Source organism: Elephas maximus, chromosome 7 (assembly GCF_024166365.1).
Source record: "Elephas maximus indicus isolate mEleMax1 chromosome 7, mEleMax1 primary haplotype, whole genome shotgun sequence".
In the NCBI taxonomy this organism is placed as follows: domain Eukaryota; kingdom Metazoa; phylum Chordata; class Mammalia; order Proboscidea; family Elephantidae; genus Elephas; species Elephas maximus.
The window spans coordinates 131,872,165-131,888,453 of NC_064825.1; the positions used below are offsets into that span (position 1 = coordinate 131,872,165).

A 16,289-nucleotide genomic window follows, 5' to 3' on the forward strand; every position below is an offset into this window, starting at 1 on the left:
CTTTAATTAGTAGTCCTGCACTTCAGCATCTGCACCACCCGATACTCTAGTCCAAAGGTTCTCAAACTCAACCGAGCTGCTCAGTCTTCTGGAACATTGCTGAGCCCCACACTCTGAGTTTCTGACTCAGCAGATCTGGTAGAGAGTTGCATTTCTAGCAAATTCCTTCTAAAGCAATCCTCCCTGTCCCAGGCGCGTCCTCAAGCCCTGACACGCTGCACCCACCAGGGGAAACAAACGGAGCTCCACCCAGGGGGGCGGATCCCTAGGAAGCCCCACCCACGTCACGAGACCCCTCTCCCCATTGGCTGGCAGCGAAGGGGCACCCTTACGTCACAGAGCTGTGCACTCCGCCCCACTCGAACTCCAGGGGCGGGAGGGGGCGCCGCGCCTGCGCAGTGGAGTTCGGCGCGCTGCGCTGAGCGGGCGGGACGCGGCAACCAGATGGCGGAGCCCCAGGCGGAGTCGGAGCCCCTCTTGGGTGCGACCCGCGGCGGCAGCGGCCGCGGCCGTGACTGCCCGGCGGCGGCAGTGGCGGCGGCAGCGGTGGCCACCTGCCGCAGCGCCCAGGCCAGAGGTAAGCGGCCAGGGCCGGGGCGAGGGCGACCCGGGGCGGGGGTCGCGCGGGGCTCCGCGTCCCCCTCGGCCCGGGTGGCTGCCGGGACCCCTCCGGGCGGGAGTCCGAGCGGCAGGGTCGCTCTGGGTCAGGGGGCCTCCCCTGGAGTCCGGGCATCGACTCAGGCTGGGGCAGAGTTGGGGCGCCGAGTCCCGCACCCCGAGCCGGGGACCAGCCCCTCCGGCCTCTGGCGGCCTGGGCCACGTGCTCTCCCCGGGGTGTCTGGTGACCCATTTCCTCAGGGGAGAAACCGCGACGCAGAGAGGGGAGGTGGCCTCGCCAAGTAGGTGGCTGGAGCGGGATCCGAACCCAGCGAGGAGTGGCTGGAGGGTCCTTTCCGTCTCCTGATTCCTGGTCCCAAGGGGCTCCCGGGACACTGGGACAGGCTGCTGAGCCAGCAGCTTCCTCCCTCTGCCTTTGCAGCTTCCCACCGGTGCTCTCTGGCTCCTGCCTGCGCTTCCTGTTTCCAGAGAGATTGCCCATTCCCAGGGAGAAGGGAGGCCACGGGTCCCTGGGGCCTCAGATACAGATGAGGAAACTGAGGTCCACAGAGACCCCCAGACATGTCCAAGGTCACAGCTCTGAGTTCTTGTGCAGCCTTTGTGCGGACCAACTGGGTGTTCATGCCCTGCCAGTTCCCCTCTCTGGGCCTCACTTTCCTTATGTGTCTGGGAGGAGCCTGGGTTGGAACAGGGGTCCCCATAACCAGTCTGCAGGCATGTGCCCATCCGTGGAATAATGGGGTGGGGGTCCACAAAACCAGAGGCTGTGATGGCTACCCTGTTTGCCTATCTCAGAGGCTTCCCTGGAAAAGCTCTCTGGTCACTTCCTGGGCCAGGACACGCAATCCAGCCCACGCCAGTCCTCGTGGTGGCAGGGACAGGGATGTAGAGTGTGGTGATGTTCAGGGCACAGACTGTCTAGAGTTCCGGTGCCTTCCTGGGCTGCCCCTCCCTGGCTGTGTGGCCTTGGCAGGTGGCTTCACCTTTCTGAGTCTCGGTAAAGGTGGGCAGTCATAGTGCTGCCCAGAGTCCTTGAGTGGTGCAAACAGTTCACACTTGACTATTAACCGAAAGGTTGGAGGTTTGAACCCACCTGGCGGCACTGCGGAAGAAAGGTGTGGCCATCTACTTCTGTAGAGATTACAACCAAGAAAATTCTATGGAGCAGCTCTACCCTGTAACACATGGAATGACCATGAGTTGGGATTGACTTGACTGATGATGGGTTTAGTTTTTTTAATAGCCCTGCCCAGAGGAAGATGGTCCAGGGAGCACCCAGGGTGGGAGAGCCGGGTGTGTTGGCTCTGATGACTGGCTGTTGTAGGTCCCAGCCCTGGCCGAGGGGGTGGGCGGGCTGGGCAAGTGAGACCCGCATTGTTGATAGGGTGGGAGCCAGCAAGAGAGCTGGGGAAGGCTCTCTGTCTAGTGTGTGTCCCCTGGCGAAGGCATCTGAGAACAGGGACAGGACACCCTGTGTTCCGATCTTGGGCAGCCTGGCTGGCACGGCTGGGCAGACAGGGGTCAGTGGGCACTGAGGGGGGCTTATTCAGTCCCCGTCCCAGCGCCTGGCTGGGCTGTGAGGTGGGGGCCTATGCTCAGGGCTGGCATCCCCACAGTCGGGGTCTCCTGCTGACTGTGGACCCTGTGGTAGGTTTCTTCTGATCCAGCCACGCCTGGCGGGGCCGCAGTCAGAGCGTGCAGATGGCTTTCTCGTGCCTGGGTCAGAGTGTTACCCTTTTGCTGGTTAGGAAAAGATCAGAGGAGAAGGAACTGCTCTGCTACGAAGGGAGCTCTCAGGATAATGATAACGCTGTTAGCAGTTGCCGTCAGTCTCGAGTCAGTTCCGACTCTCGGTGACCTCATGTGTGCAGAGTAGAACCCCGCAGGGTTTTTCTGACCTTTTGGAAACAGATTGTCGTGTCTGTCTTCCAAGGTGCCTCTGGGGGGGTTTGAACCGCCAGCCTTTCAGCTAGTAGTCGAGTGCTTAACTGTTTGTGCCACCCAGGGACGCCTAATAGTAATACCGGCTAATGTTTACCGGGGTTTACTGTGCAGAGCTTTCGTTTGGTTTCTCTCACTTCAGTAACCATTCAATCCATACCTCAGTCCTATGAGGTAGGGCCAGTGGGGAAACTGAGGCACAGAGATGCAGGGGCTTGCCCAGGGTCACAGGGGGAGTTGGTCGGAGCTCCCGTATGGGTGTGCAGGAAGGGGATCGGGGTTTAGATCCAGGTGTTTCGAGGTAGAAGCTTAGGGCAGAGAGGCCCTCGGGGGGCTGATGGGAGACATGCTTTGTGGGCGACATTTGTCGTAGTCTCCTGGGGCTACCCATTGCCCTGGAGTTGATTCCAGCTCAGAGCCACCCTCTAGGACAGAGCAGAGCCGTTTCATAGGGTTTCCTACACTGCAGCCTTTACGGAAGCAGACTGCCACATCTTTCTCCCATCAAGCTGCTGGTGGGTTTGAGCCTCGTGACTTTTCCGTTAGCAGCCAAGCGCTTAACTAGTGCACCACTGGGGCTGCCAAAACAAAATGCCACAAAAAGGGTAGTTTAAAGGACAGAGATTTATTGTTTTTATTCTGGAGGCCAGAAGTCTGAACCCAGGGTGTCTGCAGGGCCACGCCCTCTCCGAAGGCTCCAGGGCAAGGTCCTTCCTTGTCTCTCCCAGCTTCTGGCAGCCCTGGGCACCTCTTGGTGCTCTTTGGCTACTAGAGAGATCCTCACTTGGTGTCTGCCCCAGTGTGTGACTCTTTTGCCCTTTATAAGGCACCACTCAGAAGGAATCAGGACCCACCGTACTCCGTATGACCTTGTTAACTTCAAAGAAAAATCCTCTTTCCAGACAGGGCCACATTCACAAGTAGAGGGGTTAGGATATCATATCTTTGGGAGGGACCCAATTCGAGTCATAGCAATGTTTGCCCAGATATTCTGACTTGGTATGCCTGGTGGGTGTCAGGGGTGTGGACAGGTAACTTCCACCCAGGGTGACGAGCTCAGGGCAGGGTGTGCTTCCCCAAGGCTGCCCTCGGTTGAGGGGGGTGGTGGTTGTCCCTAATTGACAAGCTGGGGAACAGGATTCCTGGCAAAGCCAACAGCATGGGCTAGGGCTGGAGGCCTTGGAGAGCGTGGCCTCGGGGGAACCAGGCTCAGAAGGACTGGGGGAGGCTTGGGTGCGCGCAGCGGTGGGGCACTGGCAGAGGTGGGCCCATGGGCCTGGCTGGGGGCCGCAGAAGGCTGTGCTCACGGGGGTTGCGGCATGACCTTGCTGGCTGCTGCAGTGGGAAGGGGCCTTTGTGGGGTGGGGACTGTAGGGTCTGGTGGGCGAGCCTTCTGGGGTTGGATGCCAGAGGGCTGGTAAGCTCAGGTGGCTGGAACCAGAATTGTACAAACAGCAAGAAGACCCAGGTGAAGGGAACTGTGAGGTGGACGGTTCTGGGGTGCCTGACACCGTGGGCCCCCAATGGCTGGCCTGGCCATGAGCCCCTGGTACAGGCCTGGCGGCGGCCCGTGACCTCTCAGGGCCTCAGGTTCTTTGTGTCTTGTTAGGTGCCGTTGAGTCGATTCTGACTCATGGTGACCCCACGTAACAGTATTATTAGAACTGCCCCATGGGGTTTCTTAGGCTGTAATCTTTATGGGAGAAGATCCTCAGGTCTTTCTCCTGTGCAGCTGCTGGTGGGTTTGAACTGCTGACCTTTTGGTTAGCAGCAGAGCACTTAACCGTTGCACCACCAGGCTTCTTTCTTCTCATCTAGGAAGCTTGTACCGTTAGAGTACCCCAGGCAGTCGGTCTAGTTCGGGGACTTTGGCATCATGGGGCCTATTGGGGGCCCCCTGCCCCCCTCCACAGCCTCCCCTCAGGGCTTAGGCGCCTTGAGTTCTGCCAAGTGCCCAAGCTCCATGCTGTCTTGGCTCTGCGGACACAGCAGTGGTGGTGGTCCCTGATCCCGCCTCTCCCAGAACACCTGTCCCGGGACGCCACCCTGGGAGGGCTTTTAGGGGTCCTCAGGGTCAGCCTCGTGGCTGTACACGTGGGGAGACCGAGGCCCAGTCAGAGAAGGCGCTTGCTCCGGGTGCACTGAGAGGCGACAGCAGAGCCAGGACTAGGTCCAGTCTCCGGCCTCTCTCCAGGCCCCACATTCCTGATCGGCCCCTGTGGCCTCTGCCCCAGGTCCCCAAGCGTGAGCCCCAGGACAGGAGCAGCAGCCTCCCTGGGGTGGTGGGCAGAGTGGGCAGTGGTCCTGAGCTCCACCAAGGTGCCCATCACCGTCACCTTCCCTCCTGCCACTGCGAAGAGTTGTGCGAGCCTCCATTTTCTTGGGAGCCAGCTGATGTCAGCTTCAGCACCCGCGGGTCCTGGTAGACTCCTGGGCGGAAAGGGCCACGGGGTCTTCTCATTCCCAGGCACCGAACTCCAGACGGGGGTTCACGTGCTGGCTGCACTCTCCCGTGGCTGCCTGGGCGCCGTCTCTGCTGGACCTTGGCAGTGTGGACTTTGCCTCTGGAGTCCTCTGGTGGTACCGCTGTGTCCCATTTGCTTATCAAATGGCTTCTTCTACAGTGAAGCCCCAGTCACGCACTGGCGCACTAGGGATGGTGGGCGAGGCCTGAGCCCCAGACAACACATCACTGTGGCTCCTTGTGGGCGAGGGGCTCGTGTGTAGGTGGGGCGCTGGACAGTGACTTTCTGAGCTGCCCGCCTTCTCCTGAAGGCCCCTTATAGTCAGGAGCCCCCTGCTACCCTTGCCCTGGCTCCCCCGGAGGCTCTGAGCTGTACGTTGGGCAGCGGATTGTGGTGCAGGGCACCTTTCTTCCGGGCTGACATCCTGGCACATGGTGAGATGATTCCTCACCGGGCTCCGACCCTACAGCGCTACAGGGTGGAAGGTGTCCGTTACAAATGGGACCTCAGAAAGAGACCGAAGCCTGTCCTGACCAATGTGTCCTCTCTGCCTGCAGGAGCCAAGGCTGGACAGGAGCTCTGCATTGACCAGGCCGTGGTCTTCATTGAGGACGCCATTAAGGTGGGTGGTGACTCCTCCCTGGGCTCTGTGGTCGCTGGGTGATGACCTGAGAAGTCCCCAGTGACCCCTTCACCCCTGCTCCAATGGCCAGGCCTCTGTTTCTGGCCTGTATGGTCAAGATAACTGGGTGACAGGGCCTCTGGGCAGGGTTCTCCTGAGTCCTCGCTGAGGGCTACGGCTCGGGTGCTCCTCTTCTGAGTCCTGGAATCGCTCGGCCCGGTGAATTGCCACGTACTGAGGGTCTGTCATGTGCCGGCTCCAGCGCTGGGTCCTGGGAAAGGTGGCTAAGATGAAAGACCATTCCCTCCCGCAAACGCCGCGCAGGCTCGGTTAGGGTGACAATGTGGATGCAAGCAGTGTCCCCCGCAGGTGGGATTAGGCTGGGGGGCATCTGGGAGGATGACGTGGCTGAAGTGGTGAGTGAGGGGTCAGCCTTGTACAGACAGAGGGCATAGCAACCCTTTCAGCAAATGTTCAGGGCGGCGCACGTGCCTGCCCTGGGGTCAGAGCTAAGTGGGTGGGTGCGGGCCTCAGGGCACCCTCGGCCTGGTGGGCAAACATGGCAGCTCGTGGCCATCTGACCCTGCGGTGGGGGAGGTGTCTTGGCCATGTGCCCAGGTGTTGCACAGCCTGTCTCCCAATGTGTGCCTGCCGTGGCGGGGGTCGGGGGGGAGTGGGTGTGCATGCAGGCATGTGTGTGAGGGCACACGCGTGTGCAGCACAGGGGGTGCTCGCTCACGCTCCTCTGTCACCCCCACTTCCAGTACCGCTCCATCAACCACCGCATGGACGCCAGCGCGATGTGGTTTTACCGGTGGTATTACTCCAACTCGTGCCAGCGGTGAGGATGCACACGGGCAGCCTGGGGCCCTGCAGGCTTGTGGCGGGGGGGTGGGTGGTCTCACCTGTGCTGGGGACCATACCTGGTGTCAGATTCCAGTCCCCCTGCCCCTCCCTGAGGGTGGAGAAGGCTTCCCTCACTGTCCCCTCCTCACCAGACAGACAGAAGGGCTTCTCTGGTGGTCAGGGGTTCTTTCTAGAATGTTCTGTGAGCCAAAGGCAATGGAATTTTTTTTTGAGGTGAAATTCATGTAACATAAAATTCACCTTTTTAAAGTGGCGTTTAATACATTCACGATTTGTGCGACCACCACCTGTTTCTAGTTCCAAAACGTGTTCATCACCCCAAAAGGAGACTCAAACCCACAGCAGTCACTCCCCGGGCCCCTAGCCCCCGTCTCTGGCAAACACTCATCTGCTCCCTGGCTCTGGATTTGCCCGTTCTGGACATTCCGTGTGATGGCATCATGCAATACGTGGCCTTCAGCGCCTGGCGTCTTTTCACTCGGTGGAGCGTGTTCGAGGCTCCTCCGTGCTGTCGTGTGCATCAGCGTGTTGTTTCTCTTTGTGGCCGGGCACTGTGCCTTGTGTTACGGCAGCTGAGTTTGATCAGATAGTGTCCTCCGACCGGGCACAGGTGGCCACACACCAGAACGCACTCCTGCCCTGTTACCCGTGGGCCTGTCCCTCTGCACCCGGCCTTCGTCCTGCTCCCCGGCGTTTCGGCCCCACGGGGCCGCTGGTCCTGGCCTTTAGCCAGCGTGTCCCTTTTGCAGGGTTTTGAGCTTTATCATTTTCTTGATCCTGTCCCTGGCTTTTGTCGAGACTCCTTCCTCGCTCACGAGCTCCTCGGACCTCCGGTTCCGCAGTGCCGCCTGGGAGCCGCCCTGTGGCCTGACCGAGAGCGTGGAGCTGTTCTGTCTGCTGGTCTTTGTGGCCGATGTCTTTGTGAAGGTGAGTGGAGTGGACGGGGCCGAGCCACTGCTGCCCTTCCCTGCCCACGCGGGCTGCCCAACACCCTTTTTCCTTGTCTTCTTTGTTTCTGTGTTCCTGGACCTAGCTGCTTTTTTTTCCAGATTTTGCCTCTTGGCCTGCTGAGCAAAGGGCGGGGCTTCTTGGGGAGTTTTGGGCCTCGGGGCAGAGGCTTCTGCCAGCCCTTCTCCCCTGGGTGGTACCATGGGGGGCGGTGCAGCCTTGTGGGGTTTCAGCGTGGTTGAGACCGGAGCTGAGGCAGAGCGAGGGGGCGGGGTGGTCTCTCCCACCCTGAGGAGAAGAGGAACGCCAGGGTGGGGGCAGGAAGGGCCTCCGGCCCACGCAGTGGCTACTGCATGTCCGCCTGTGTCCCCGTGACTGAATCCTGCTGGAAGCTGGAGGTGGGCTTGGCCTGCCCGTGTCAGCATCTGGGGCGTGTCGGAGCTGGCTGAGCCTAGTGACTTCCCTGTGGGGCCTAGAGGCGCAGGCCTTGTTGTGGCCACATGATCTGTTGTTTTCATCAAACAACATATTCCAGCACTGCATTGGTGGACTTGCCCGTTCATGCCTTGACAGGCTGGCTGTCCCTCCCTGCAGGGTCAGCCCCAAGCTGCAGGCAGGCTTGCTTGACCATCCCGTCAAGGGCCTCTGCCTGGCGGGGTCTCTAGGAGGGTGGGCTCGGCCTCCGTGCAGCCGCGGGGGTAGGGCGGGCATCTGGATGAGTCTGTGGTGGAGGCCAACGGGAGCAGCTCATTCATGGCTTCTTTTTTGGCTCATATGTGGTTAGGAGGTCAGGGGTTTTACAGTGGAACTGAAACTGGTGAAAAGTTCTTCACGTTGTGTGAATGCTGGCTTGCTTGTGGGCAGAGACGCACCTGTGCGCAGCGCCCTCTGCAGGTGGGAGTGGGAGAGGCAGGTGGTGGGAGAGGAGACCACAGCCCCGCCTCCAGCCACACCTGGCTGTTTGCCCTCAGGCCTACGCGCCTTCTCCTGTTACCTGAGGGGTGAGAGCAGGACCCCCTGTACTGGGGAGGAAACTGAGGCCAGAGGAGCCAGTGAGTGCCCTGTGTGAGGTTGCCCTATGTGTCATGGCATCCAGGCAGCACTAGCCATGGCTAGGCACCCCTCCTGAACTCTGCTCAGTTCCCTGCTCTTCCACTGTGCCGAAAGGACTCTGACCAGGCTTGCTCTGCTTTCCGCTGCCCTGAGCCTGCCTCATGTGATTCTTGCCCTGTGACCGGTAGCCGACTCACCTGTCTCTCCTGCAGGGCTACCTGTTTGGGTGGTACCAGTACCGGAGCAGCCCCTGGCTGCTGGCCTACCTCTTGGTGCTGGTGGTGTCACTGATAGACTGGATCGTGTCCCTGAGCCTTGTTTGCTGGGAGGTAGGTGATGCGGCAGTGCCTAGATGGGTGGGTGGGCTCTGCAGGGTGTGAGTGCAGCTGCCCTGGGAAACAGGGAGATGGGTCCTGAGGCTCTGTGGTCACCCGGCTGTATGCCCAGCATAGTCCTCTTCCTGTAGCACCCACTCACCCCGTTAGCCAGAGAGCCTTGCTCCCATCTTGCAGATGAGCACACTGAGGCCAGGAGGACACACGAGGTTTTCCTGGGTCATCCCGTGGGTGAGTGGAGGACCTGGGGGCGTTGCGGCTATCTGGGTGCCCTGTGAAGGTGCCACCCGGGTATGACTGCCCCAGGTGAGCACGGGCAAGGCTCTGCATTGCCCAGCAGTTCCCCAGCCTCTGCCCGCAGAATCCCAGTCTCTAGGAGCACCTCACTGGAACTGCCATGCCGGTCAGGGTCAGCCAAGGAGACTGGAGCCCACTGGTGCTTCGTGTCAGTTGGGGGCTCCAGAGAAACAGAACCACTTGGAGAGGTGTGTGTGTCCATACACACACACCATGCCCACACAGACATGTGATCTATACGTGTGTGTATATAACATAAAGCCAAAAACCAAACCCGTTGCTGTTGAGTCAATTCCGACTCATAGCGACCCTACGGGACAGAGTTGAACTGCCCTATAGAGTTTCCAAGGAGCACCCGGTGGATTCGAACTACCGACCTTTTGGTTGGTAGCCATAGCCCTTAACCACTACACCACCAAGTTTTGTTATGTGCGTGTATATATACATTTACACATACACATATATATGAACATATATGTATATATGTACGTGTATATATATTTGAAAAAAGGGGAAGACCCTCAGTGAGATGGACTGACACAGTGGCTGCAACAATGGGCTCAAACATAGCAATGATTGTGAGGATGGCGCAGGACCAGGCAGTGGGTTGTTCTGTTGTACATGGGGTCGCTATGATTTGGAACCGACTTGACAGCACCTAACAGCAACAACATAAAAAAAAAAAAAATGAAACCCAATGCTGTCAAGTTGATTCAGACTCATAGCAACCCTATGGGACTGGTGCGGGGGACAAGTGCCGGGGCCTTGGGACAGTCTGCCCCGGGATGTCAGGTACAGGGGACAAGTGCCAGGGTCTCGGGATAGTCTGCCCCGGGATGTCAGGTACAGGGGACAAGTGCCAGGGTCTCGGGATAGTCTGCCCCGGGATGTCAGGTACAGGGGACAAGTGCCAGGGTCTCGGGATAGTCTGCCCCGGGATGTCAGGTACAGGGGACAAGTGCCAGCGTCTCGGGACAGTCTGCCCTGGGATGTCAGGTGTAGGGGGACAAGTGCTGAGGTCTCGGGACAGTCTGCGTCTGGGATGTCGTGTGTTGGGGACAAATGCCAGGGTCTCGGGACAGTCTGCCCGGGGATGGCAGGTGCAGGGGTGACGGCTGCACCCTGAGCCCTCGGGCAGTTGAGTCCCAGCGTGGCCCCTTCTCTCGTAGACGGTGCGGATCCGCCGGCTCCTGCGCCCCTTCTTCCTGCTGCAGAACTCGTCTATGATGAAGAAGACACTCAAGTGCATCCGCTCCACCCTGCCGGAGATGGCCAGGTGGGCCCAGGTGGGGTGCTGCCGGAGATGGCCAGGTGGGCCCAGGTGGGGTGCTGCCGGAGATGGCCAGGTGGGCCCAGGTGGGGTGCTGCCGGAGATGGCCAGGTGGGCGCCCCGGGTCGGGTGGGGTGCTGCTGGAGATGGCCAGGTGGGCCCAGGTGGGGTGCTGCCGGAGATGGCCAGGTGGGCCCAGGTGGGGTGCTGCCGGAGATGGCCAGGTGGGCCCAGGTGGGGTGCTGCCGGAGATGGCCAGGTGGGCCCAGGTGGGGTGCTGCCGGAGATGGCCAGGTGGGCCCAGGTGGGGTGCTGCCGGAGATGGCCAGGTGGGCGCCCCGGGTCAGGTGGGGTGCTGCCGGAGATGGCCAGGTGGGCGCCCTGGGTCGGGTGGGGTGCTGCTGGAGTTGGCCAGGTGGGCCGGGCACCCTGGGCGTGGCCTGTGCTGTGTGGTTTGGGACAGGTGTTGGGGGTACAGGGCCCAGTGGGGTCCCATTGGGCAGCTGTGCCCCAGACCTGGGAAGTGTCCAGGCACACTGCGGGCATGGCACCAACACTGGACCATGCTGAGTAGGGCCTGGCTGGAGACAGTGTAGGGGTCCGGGTGGGCAGGCTACGGCCGGGTGGTGTTTTAGGGTTCCTAGCTGTGCTGTCAGGTCCTCTAGTTCTAGCAGCCCCTTGAGAACCTGGCCCCTTCACTGCTGACCTGGCTGCCCCCCATCTTCCTTCCCATCCCGCACGTGGTCATTGCTGAGTCCTAGTGATGCTTCTTTCCTCTGCTGGGTCTTTGCTTGTCCCCTTCTGCCCCTGCTATGACCCCTCCCCCGCCCCCTCCCCCGCCACCGCCACCATGCAGTGTTCACCCCCTTGGAGGCTCTCATGGCTCCCATCACTGCCAGAGTGCCCGGCCTGCTCCGCCCACCTTCCTCCAGGTCCCTGGAACCCTCTGCCCTCACTCCTGCCTGGGGCCCCTCCCCTGCCTCAAGTCACCTCCCCTGAGGCTCCTGTGGCTGCACCCCATCTCTGTCTGGCCTCTCCCCTCAGTCCGGGTGGCCCATGGGGCACGCTGGGGGGCTGCCGTTTCATCTTCACCAAACAGAGACCCCTCCCCTGGGCAGGGCTAGGCCCCATTCCCGGGACCTTTCGGGGCTGAGCAGGTCCAGGTCCCCGGGAGGGGAAGGCCGACGCTTCAGGGAGCTGCGTAGGCGGTTGTCACTGACCGGGGCGGGGGGTCAGCTGTCGGTCACTGGAGTGGGGGCCGCGTCTCCCCGTGCTGACCACGGCCTTCACCCCAGCGTGGCGCTGCTGCTGGCCTTACACCTGTGCCTCTTCACCATGTTTGGGATGTTGCTGTTCACTGGTGAGAAGGTGAGGGGCCCGTGAGCAGCGTGGCTCAGGCGCTCCGTGGCGCGTGGTCTCCCTGCTGTCCTGTCTGGGCCTGAGCTAGGGCCTGTCTGACCATCCCCACAGAGCCTGCTGGGAACCGTGGGGGGAGGTGGTCGACCCCACGGTGGGTGGTATGGCTTGTTGGGTTCCAGGCGTGGGGCATGGCTGTGGAAGCCTCAGCCGGTGGGTGGCGGCCCAGTCGGTCCCCCTGAGCCAGCCACACCTGCTCCTGGCAGGATGACGGGCTGAGCAAGGAGCGGCTGACCTACTTCCGCAACCTGCCTGAGGCCCTAACCTCCCTCCTCGTGCTGCTGACCACAGCCAACAACCCTGATGGTGTGCGGGGGGCCGGAGGGGAAGGGGGACACTGGGGGGGGTGAGCGGGACACTGGGGGGTGGGGTGGAGGTCGAGGCCCAAAGGGGCGAAGGGGGTACTGGGGGGTGACTCAAGGCCCTGAACTGAGAGGGGGCACTGGCCTGTCCGGGGAGGGGTCTCAGGTGGCGACTTCAGGTCAGCATAGAGATGAACCTCCTAGAAAGGTAGTGAGTTTCCCATTCCTGAGAGCGTGCGAGCAGAGGCGTGAGGATTGGCTTTCTGCTCTGGGCGAGGGCAGATGGGGTCGGGCTGCAGCAGGACTCGGCCGCGCCCCGGGTTTTCAGTGTCTCTTGTCTCCTCTCAGTGATGATGCCGGCCTACTCCAAGAACCGCATCTACTGTGTCTTCTTCATCCTCTTCACTGTCATTGGTGAGGCTGGACGCTCGGCTGGGGCCTGCCCTGGGACGGCCCCCACCCCGTAACTCCACCTTGGGGACCCCACTGGGTCTGCCCTGGGATGGCCCCCCACCCTGTAACTCTATCTCAGTGATCCTGGTGGGTCTGCCCTGGGGCAGCCCTCTCATCCTACCCAGTACTTCACCTCGGTGACCCCGATGGGCCTGCCCTGGGATGGCCCCCCACCCCACCCTGTAACTCCACCTCGGTGACCCCAATGGGCCTGCCCTGGGACGGCCCCCCACCCCGTAACCACCTTGGGGACCCCGATGGGTCTCCAGAGCTCTCACACTGATGTCCTGGGCACTGTGGCTAGGTCATGCTGGTGGCACACCCCCACCCCATGCTGTAGATGAGGACATGGGGCCAGGGATCCAGGGACATGCCCGCAGCCCCACGGCCCGAGGGACAAGTCCTCTCCCATCCGCACCCATGGGGACTCCTGGGCCGTCTCGGGTGTGCTGCGCCCTCCAACCCCGAGCCCGGTCCTGCCCTTGGCCCTGGCCACTGGTGGGTGGGCTGGAGACGCCACTGCCCCTTCCTGCTCTGCCTGCCCGTGGGTGGGGACTTTGACCAGCCTGTGGGGGGACACTGAGCAGCCCATGGGAGATGCTGACTGGGCCATGGGGGAGGTTCACTGACTGGGCCATGGTGGGGCACTGACTGGCATATGGTGGATACTGATGGGCGTGTGGGAATGCTGACCGGGCCATGGGAAGTACACTGATTGGCCTGTGGGGGACGCTGACTGGCCTGTGGGGACACTGAACAGTCCCTGGGGGACGCTGACGGGCCTCTTATCTTGAAGGCAGCTTGTTCCTGATGAACCTGCTGACGGCCATCATTTACAATCAGTTCCGGGGCTACCTGATGGTGAGAGCCACCACCAGCTGGGCTGTCTGGGCAGGAGAGGGTGCTGGGGGCACCAGGCGAGGTGTGACCTATGACAGCTGACCGATGGGTGGGTCCTTGGCCTTGACGACCAGGCTCCCCAGGGGTTTGCACCTATCGCCTGGCACCATGCTCTGGAACTGGGGAGAGTGTCTCTGGGGAAGCTTACCTCTCCTGCCGTTTCCTGTCCCCACTGCCACCGAGGGTGCCCCTTTCCTCCCCAGCCCCCTGGAGGGGGGCTGCCAGGGATTGCCACTCCCTGGGCAGTTGGGGCCCCAGATACAGTGTCTCGGTGGACCCACTGTGCAGGGAGCCACAGCTGGCCCTGGCCTGGGTGCCTTCCTGCGGGGACCCCACCTCTCCCTGAGTCTGTGAGCTGCCTGGGGGTGGGGGCTCTGACCAGGTCAGCTGCGTGAGGCCCTCAGCATCACCTTCTTTGCAGCTCTCACTCCAGACATCCCTGTTCCGGAGACGGCTGGGCACCCGGGCCGCCTACGAGGTCCTCGCCTCCCTGGAGGAGGGGAGAGAGGACCACCCTCAGGCGTGAGTGTGGGGACCCCCAGGGCTCGGGGAATGGGCGGAGCCTGGGACCCTTTTCTCCCTGAGAGTGGAGGCTGCTGCTCTGGAAGGGGTCCGCGTGTTCCCAGATGGTTCTTTCCAGAAAGCATGACCTGTGCGCTGGCTGTGTGCGAGCCCCCTGCTCGCAGGCGCCAGGCTGGTTTTATCTTTTCATGGTGGAGAAAACACCCAAGAAAACATTTGCCAGTTCAGCGACTTCCACACACGTGATTCAGTGACATTAATCCCTTCCTTCCTGTTGTGCGGCCTTTATTGCTCTCCTTTCCCACATACTTGGTGCTGGGCCTTAGATACTCTCTCTGCAGTCACGGGAAGCATCATATCCCCGGTGCTCCGGGGCTGCCTGGTTCTCCCGTCTGTCTGCGTTAACCCTGGGGCCTCGGCTGGTGGGGGGCTTTGGGCTGGTGGCGGTGGGGGGGGGCTTGGGGCTGTTGAGGGGTCTTCGGGCTGGTGATGGGGAGGCCTCAGGCTGGTGGTGGCTTCAGGCTGGTAGGGGGGCTTCAAGCTGGTGAGGGGGGCCTCAGGCTGGGGGGGATGATGGGCTGGTAAGGGGCCTCAGGCTGGTGGGGGGCTTTGAGCTGGTGGGGGGGCTCTGGGCTGGTGGCGATGGCCTCAGGCTGGTGGGGAGGGTGCCTCAGGCTGGTTGGGGGCTTCAGGCTGGTGGGGGCTTTTGGGTTGGTGGGAGGCCTCTGGCTGATGGGGGCGGGCCTCAGGCTGGTGAGGGGCTGTGGGCTGGTGAGAGCCTGGGCTGGTGGGGGCCTCAAGGGCCTTGGGCCTTTTCTTCTCGTCCTGTTTTATGCTCCAAATCCCTGGGCTGCTGCTGGGATCCCCAGGTGTCTGGGTGGTGTTCCATTAGGCGTGTTGTTTGCAAATGTGGGCCCAGAGCTCGAGGCTGGGCGTGGTGCCAGCGAGGATGTGCCCAGTGGGGAGGGGCCTGCCTTCAGCTTGTTAGTCGGGGAGCCTGTGCCAGACCCTGTGCCTGCGGGGCTCTACATGCCCCTCACAAGGGATGATCAGGCTGTCCCGGGTTCTAAAGAAGGGACAGAAAGTGCCCGTGGTGCTGGCCGCATGTGCTCCTGAGTGGAGTCCCCTGTGGTTGCCTGGGGTCACAGTTGGAAGCCAGGGCTCAGGACCTGGACTTGCTCACGTGGCATCGTCTCTTCTCCCTCACAGGGTTGGGGTGAAGCCCGAGACCTTCCTGCGGGCACTCCAGAAAACCCACATGGCCACCCACTGCAAACGTGCCATTGAGCAGGTAGCAGCCCCGCCTGCCTGCCTGTGCTGCTGGGTCCCCCTGGGCCATTGGCCAGCGGATCAGCCCGGCCCCTGGGGCGCTGACAGGGCCACAGACCCTGCTGATCCAGCTCCTCTGCTTTGCAGAAGCTGCGTTCCCACGGTGACGGTCTGCTGTCGGCCGACGAGTTTCAGAAACTCTTCAACGAGCTGGACAAAAGAGTGGTTAAGGAGGTAACTGCTTGAATTAACCAGGTTAACGTGGGACTTGTGTTGATACCAGTCCTCCCCCACCCCCGCTGCCCTGGTCACCTGAGATAACTCGTTCATGACCAGTGCGAGGATGCACGTCCTGGGCTTCTGAGTGGGGACAGACTTGTCCCCATGGCAGGGTACAGACCTCAGTGGAGAAGATGTGTCAGCCCACAGGTGGCAGAAATGTTTGCAGGGTTGCCCGGGCGGGGGCTTGTCTGCAGCTGCTGGGCGGGCAGGCAGGGAGCAGCCGTCTGGGCTAGAGGTGGGGTACGGGCAACAGTGGGGGTGTGCAGGGAGACTTTTGGGGGCTGGTGCTGGCTGGAGGCCTTCAGAGTGCCAGTGTCTGTGTTGAGGGCTCTGGGATGGTGGATGTCCCTGGGTAGTGCAGTTAATGCACCAGGCTCTTGACCCAAAGGTGGGAGGTTTGAGCCCACCCAGAGGCACCTCAGAAGAAAGGCCTGGTGATCTACTTCCAAAACATCAGCCACTGAAAACCTGAGGGAGCACAGCTCTACTGTGACACGCCTGGGGCCACCGTGAGCGGCACACCTGGGGCCGCCATGAGCGGCACACCTGGGGCCACCGTGCGTCGGAGTTGACTTCATGGCAGCTGGTATCGCCAGGCCGGGCTGTGGTTGCAGGCTTGCCAAGGGACGGCTTGTCTGGGTGCATGGCTGGACAGACCTATACCCGTGTCCTCACCCCACGCTCTGACCCCAGAGGTAGCCAGAGTCCCTCCCTCCTGCAGTGTCCCTG

At 61.6% G+C, this 16,289-nt stretch overlaps 1 protein-coding gene across 3 annotated transcripts in view; it reads left to right on the forward strand.

Annotated features, from left to right (window-relative positions):
- Positions 1-421: 421 nt before the first annotated feature.
- TPCN2 (two pore segment channel 2) overlaps positions 422-16,289 on the forward strand; it is a 32,701-nt gene continuing 16,833 nt past the window's right edge. The window contains exons 1-13 of one of the 3 annotated variants that reach the window (XM_049892736.1): positions 422-577; positions 5,582-5,646; positions 6,411-6,487; positions 7,356-7,440; positions 8,727-8,843; positions 10,316-10,422; positions 11,712-11,784; positions 12,039-12,138; positions 12,483-12,548; positions 13,384-13,448; positions 13,909-14,009; positions 15,219-15,300; positions 15,426-15,512. In XM_049892736.1, coding sequence (XP_049748693.1) covers positions 445-577; positions 5,582-5,646; positions 6,411-6,487; positions 7,356-7,440; positions 8,727-8,843; positions 10,316-10,422; positions 11,712-11,784; positions 12,039-12,138; positions 12,483-12,548; positions 13,384-13,448; positions 13,909-14,009; positions 15,219-15,300; positions 15,426-15,512 — 1,158 coding nt within the window. In that variant the 5' untranslated portion in view covers positions 422-444. Of the gene's footprint in view, positions 578-5,581; positions 5,647-6,410; positions 6,488-7,262; positions 7,441-8,726; positions 8,844-10,315; positions 10,423-11,711; positions 11,785-12,038; positions 12,139-12,482; positions 12,549-13,383; positions 13,449-13,908; positions 14,010-15,218; positions 15,301-15,425; positions 15,513-16,289 lie in introns of all 3 variants that reach the window. The other 2 variants (XM_049892735.1, XM_049892737.1) reach the window with 2 other exon arrangements.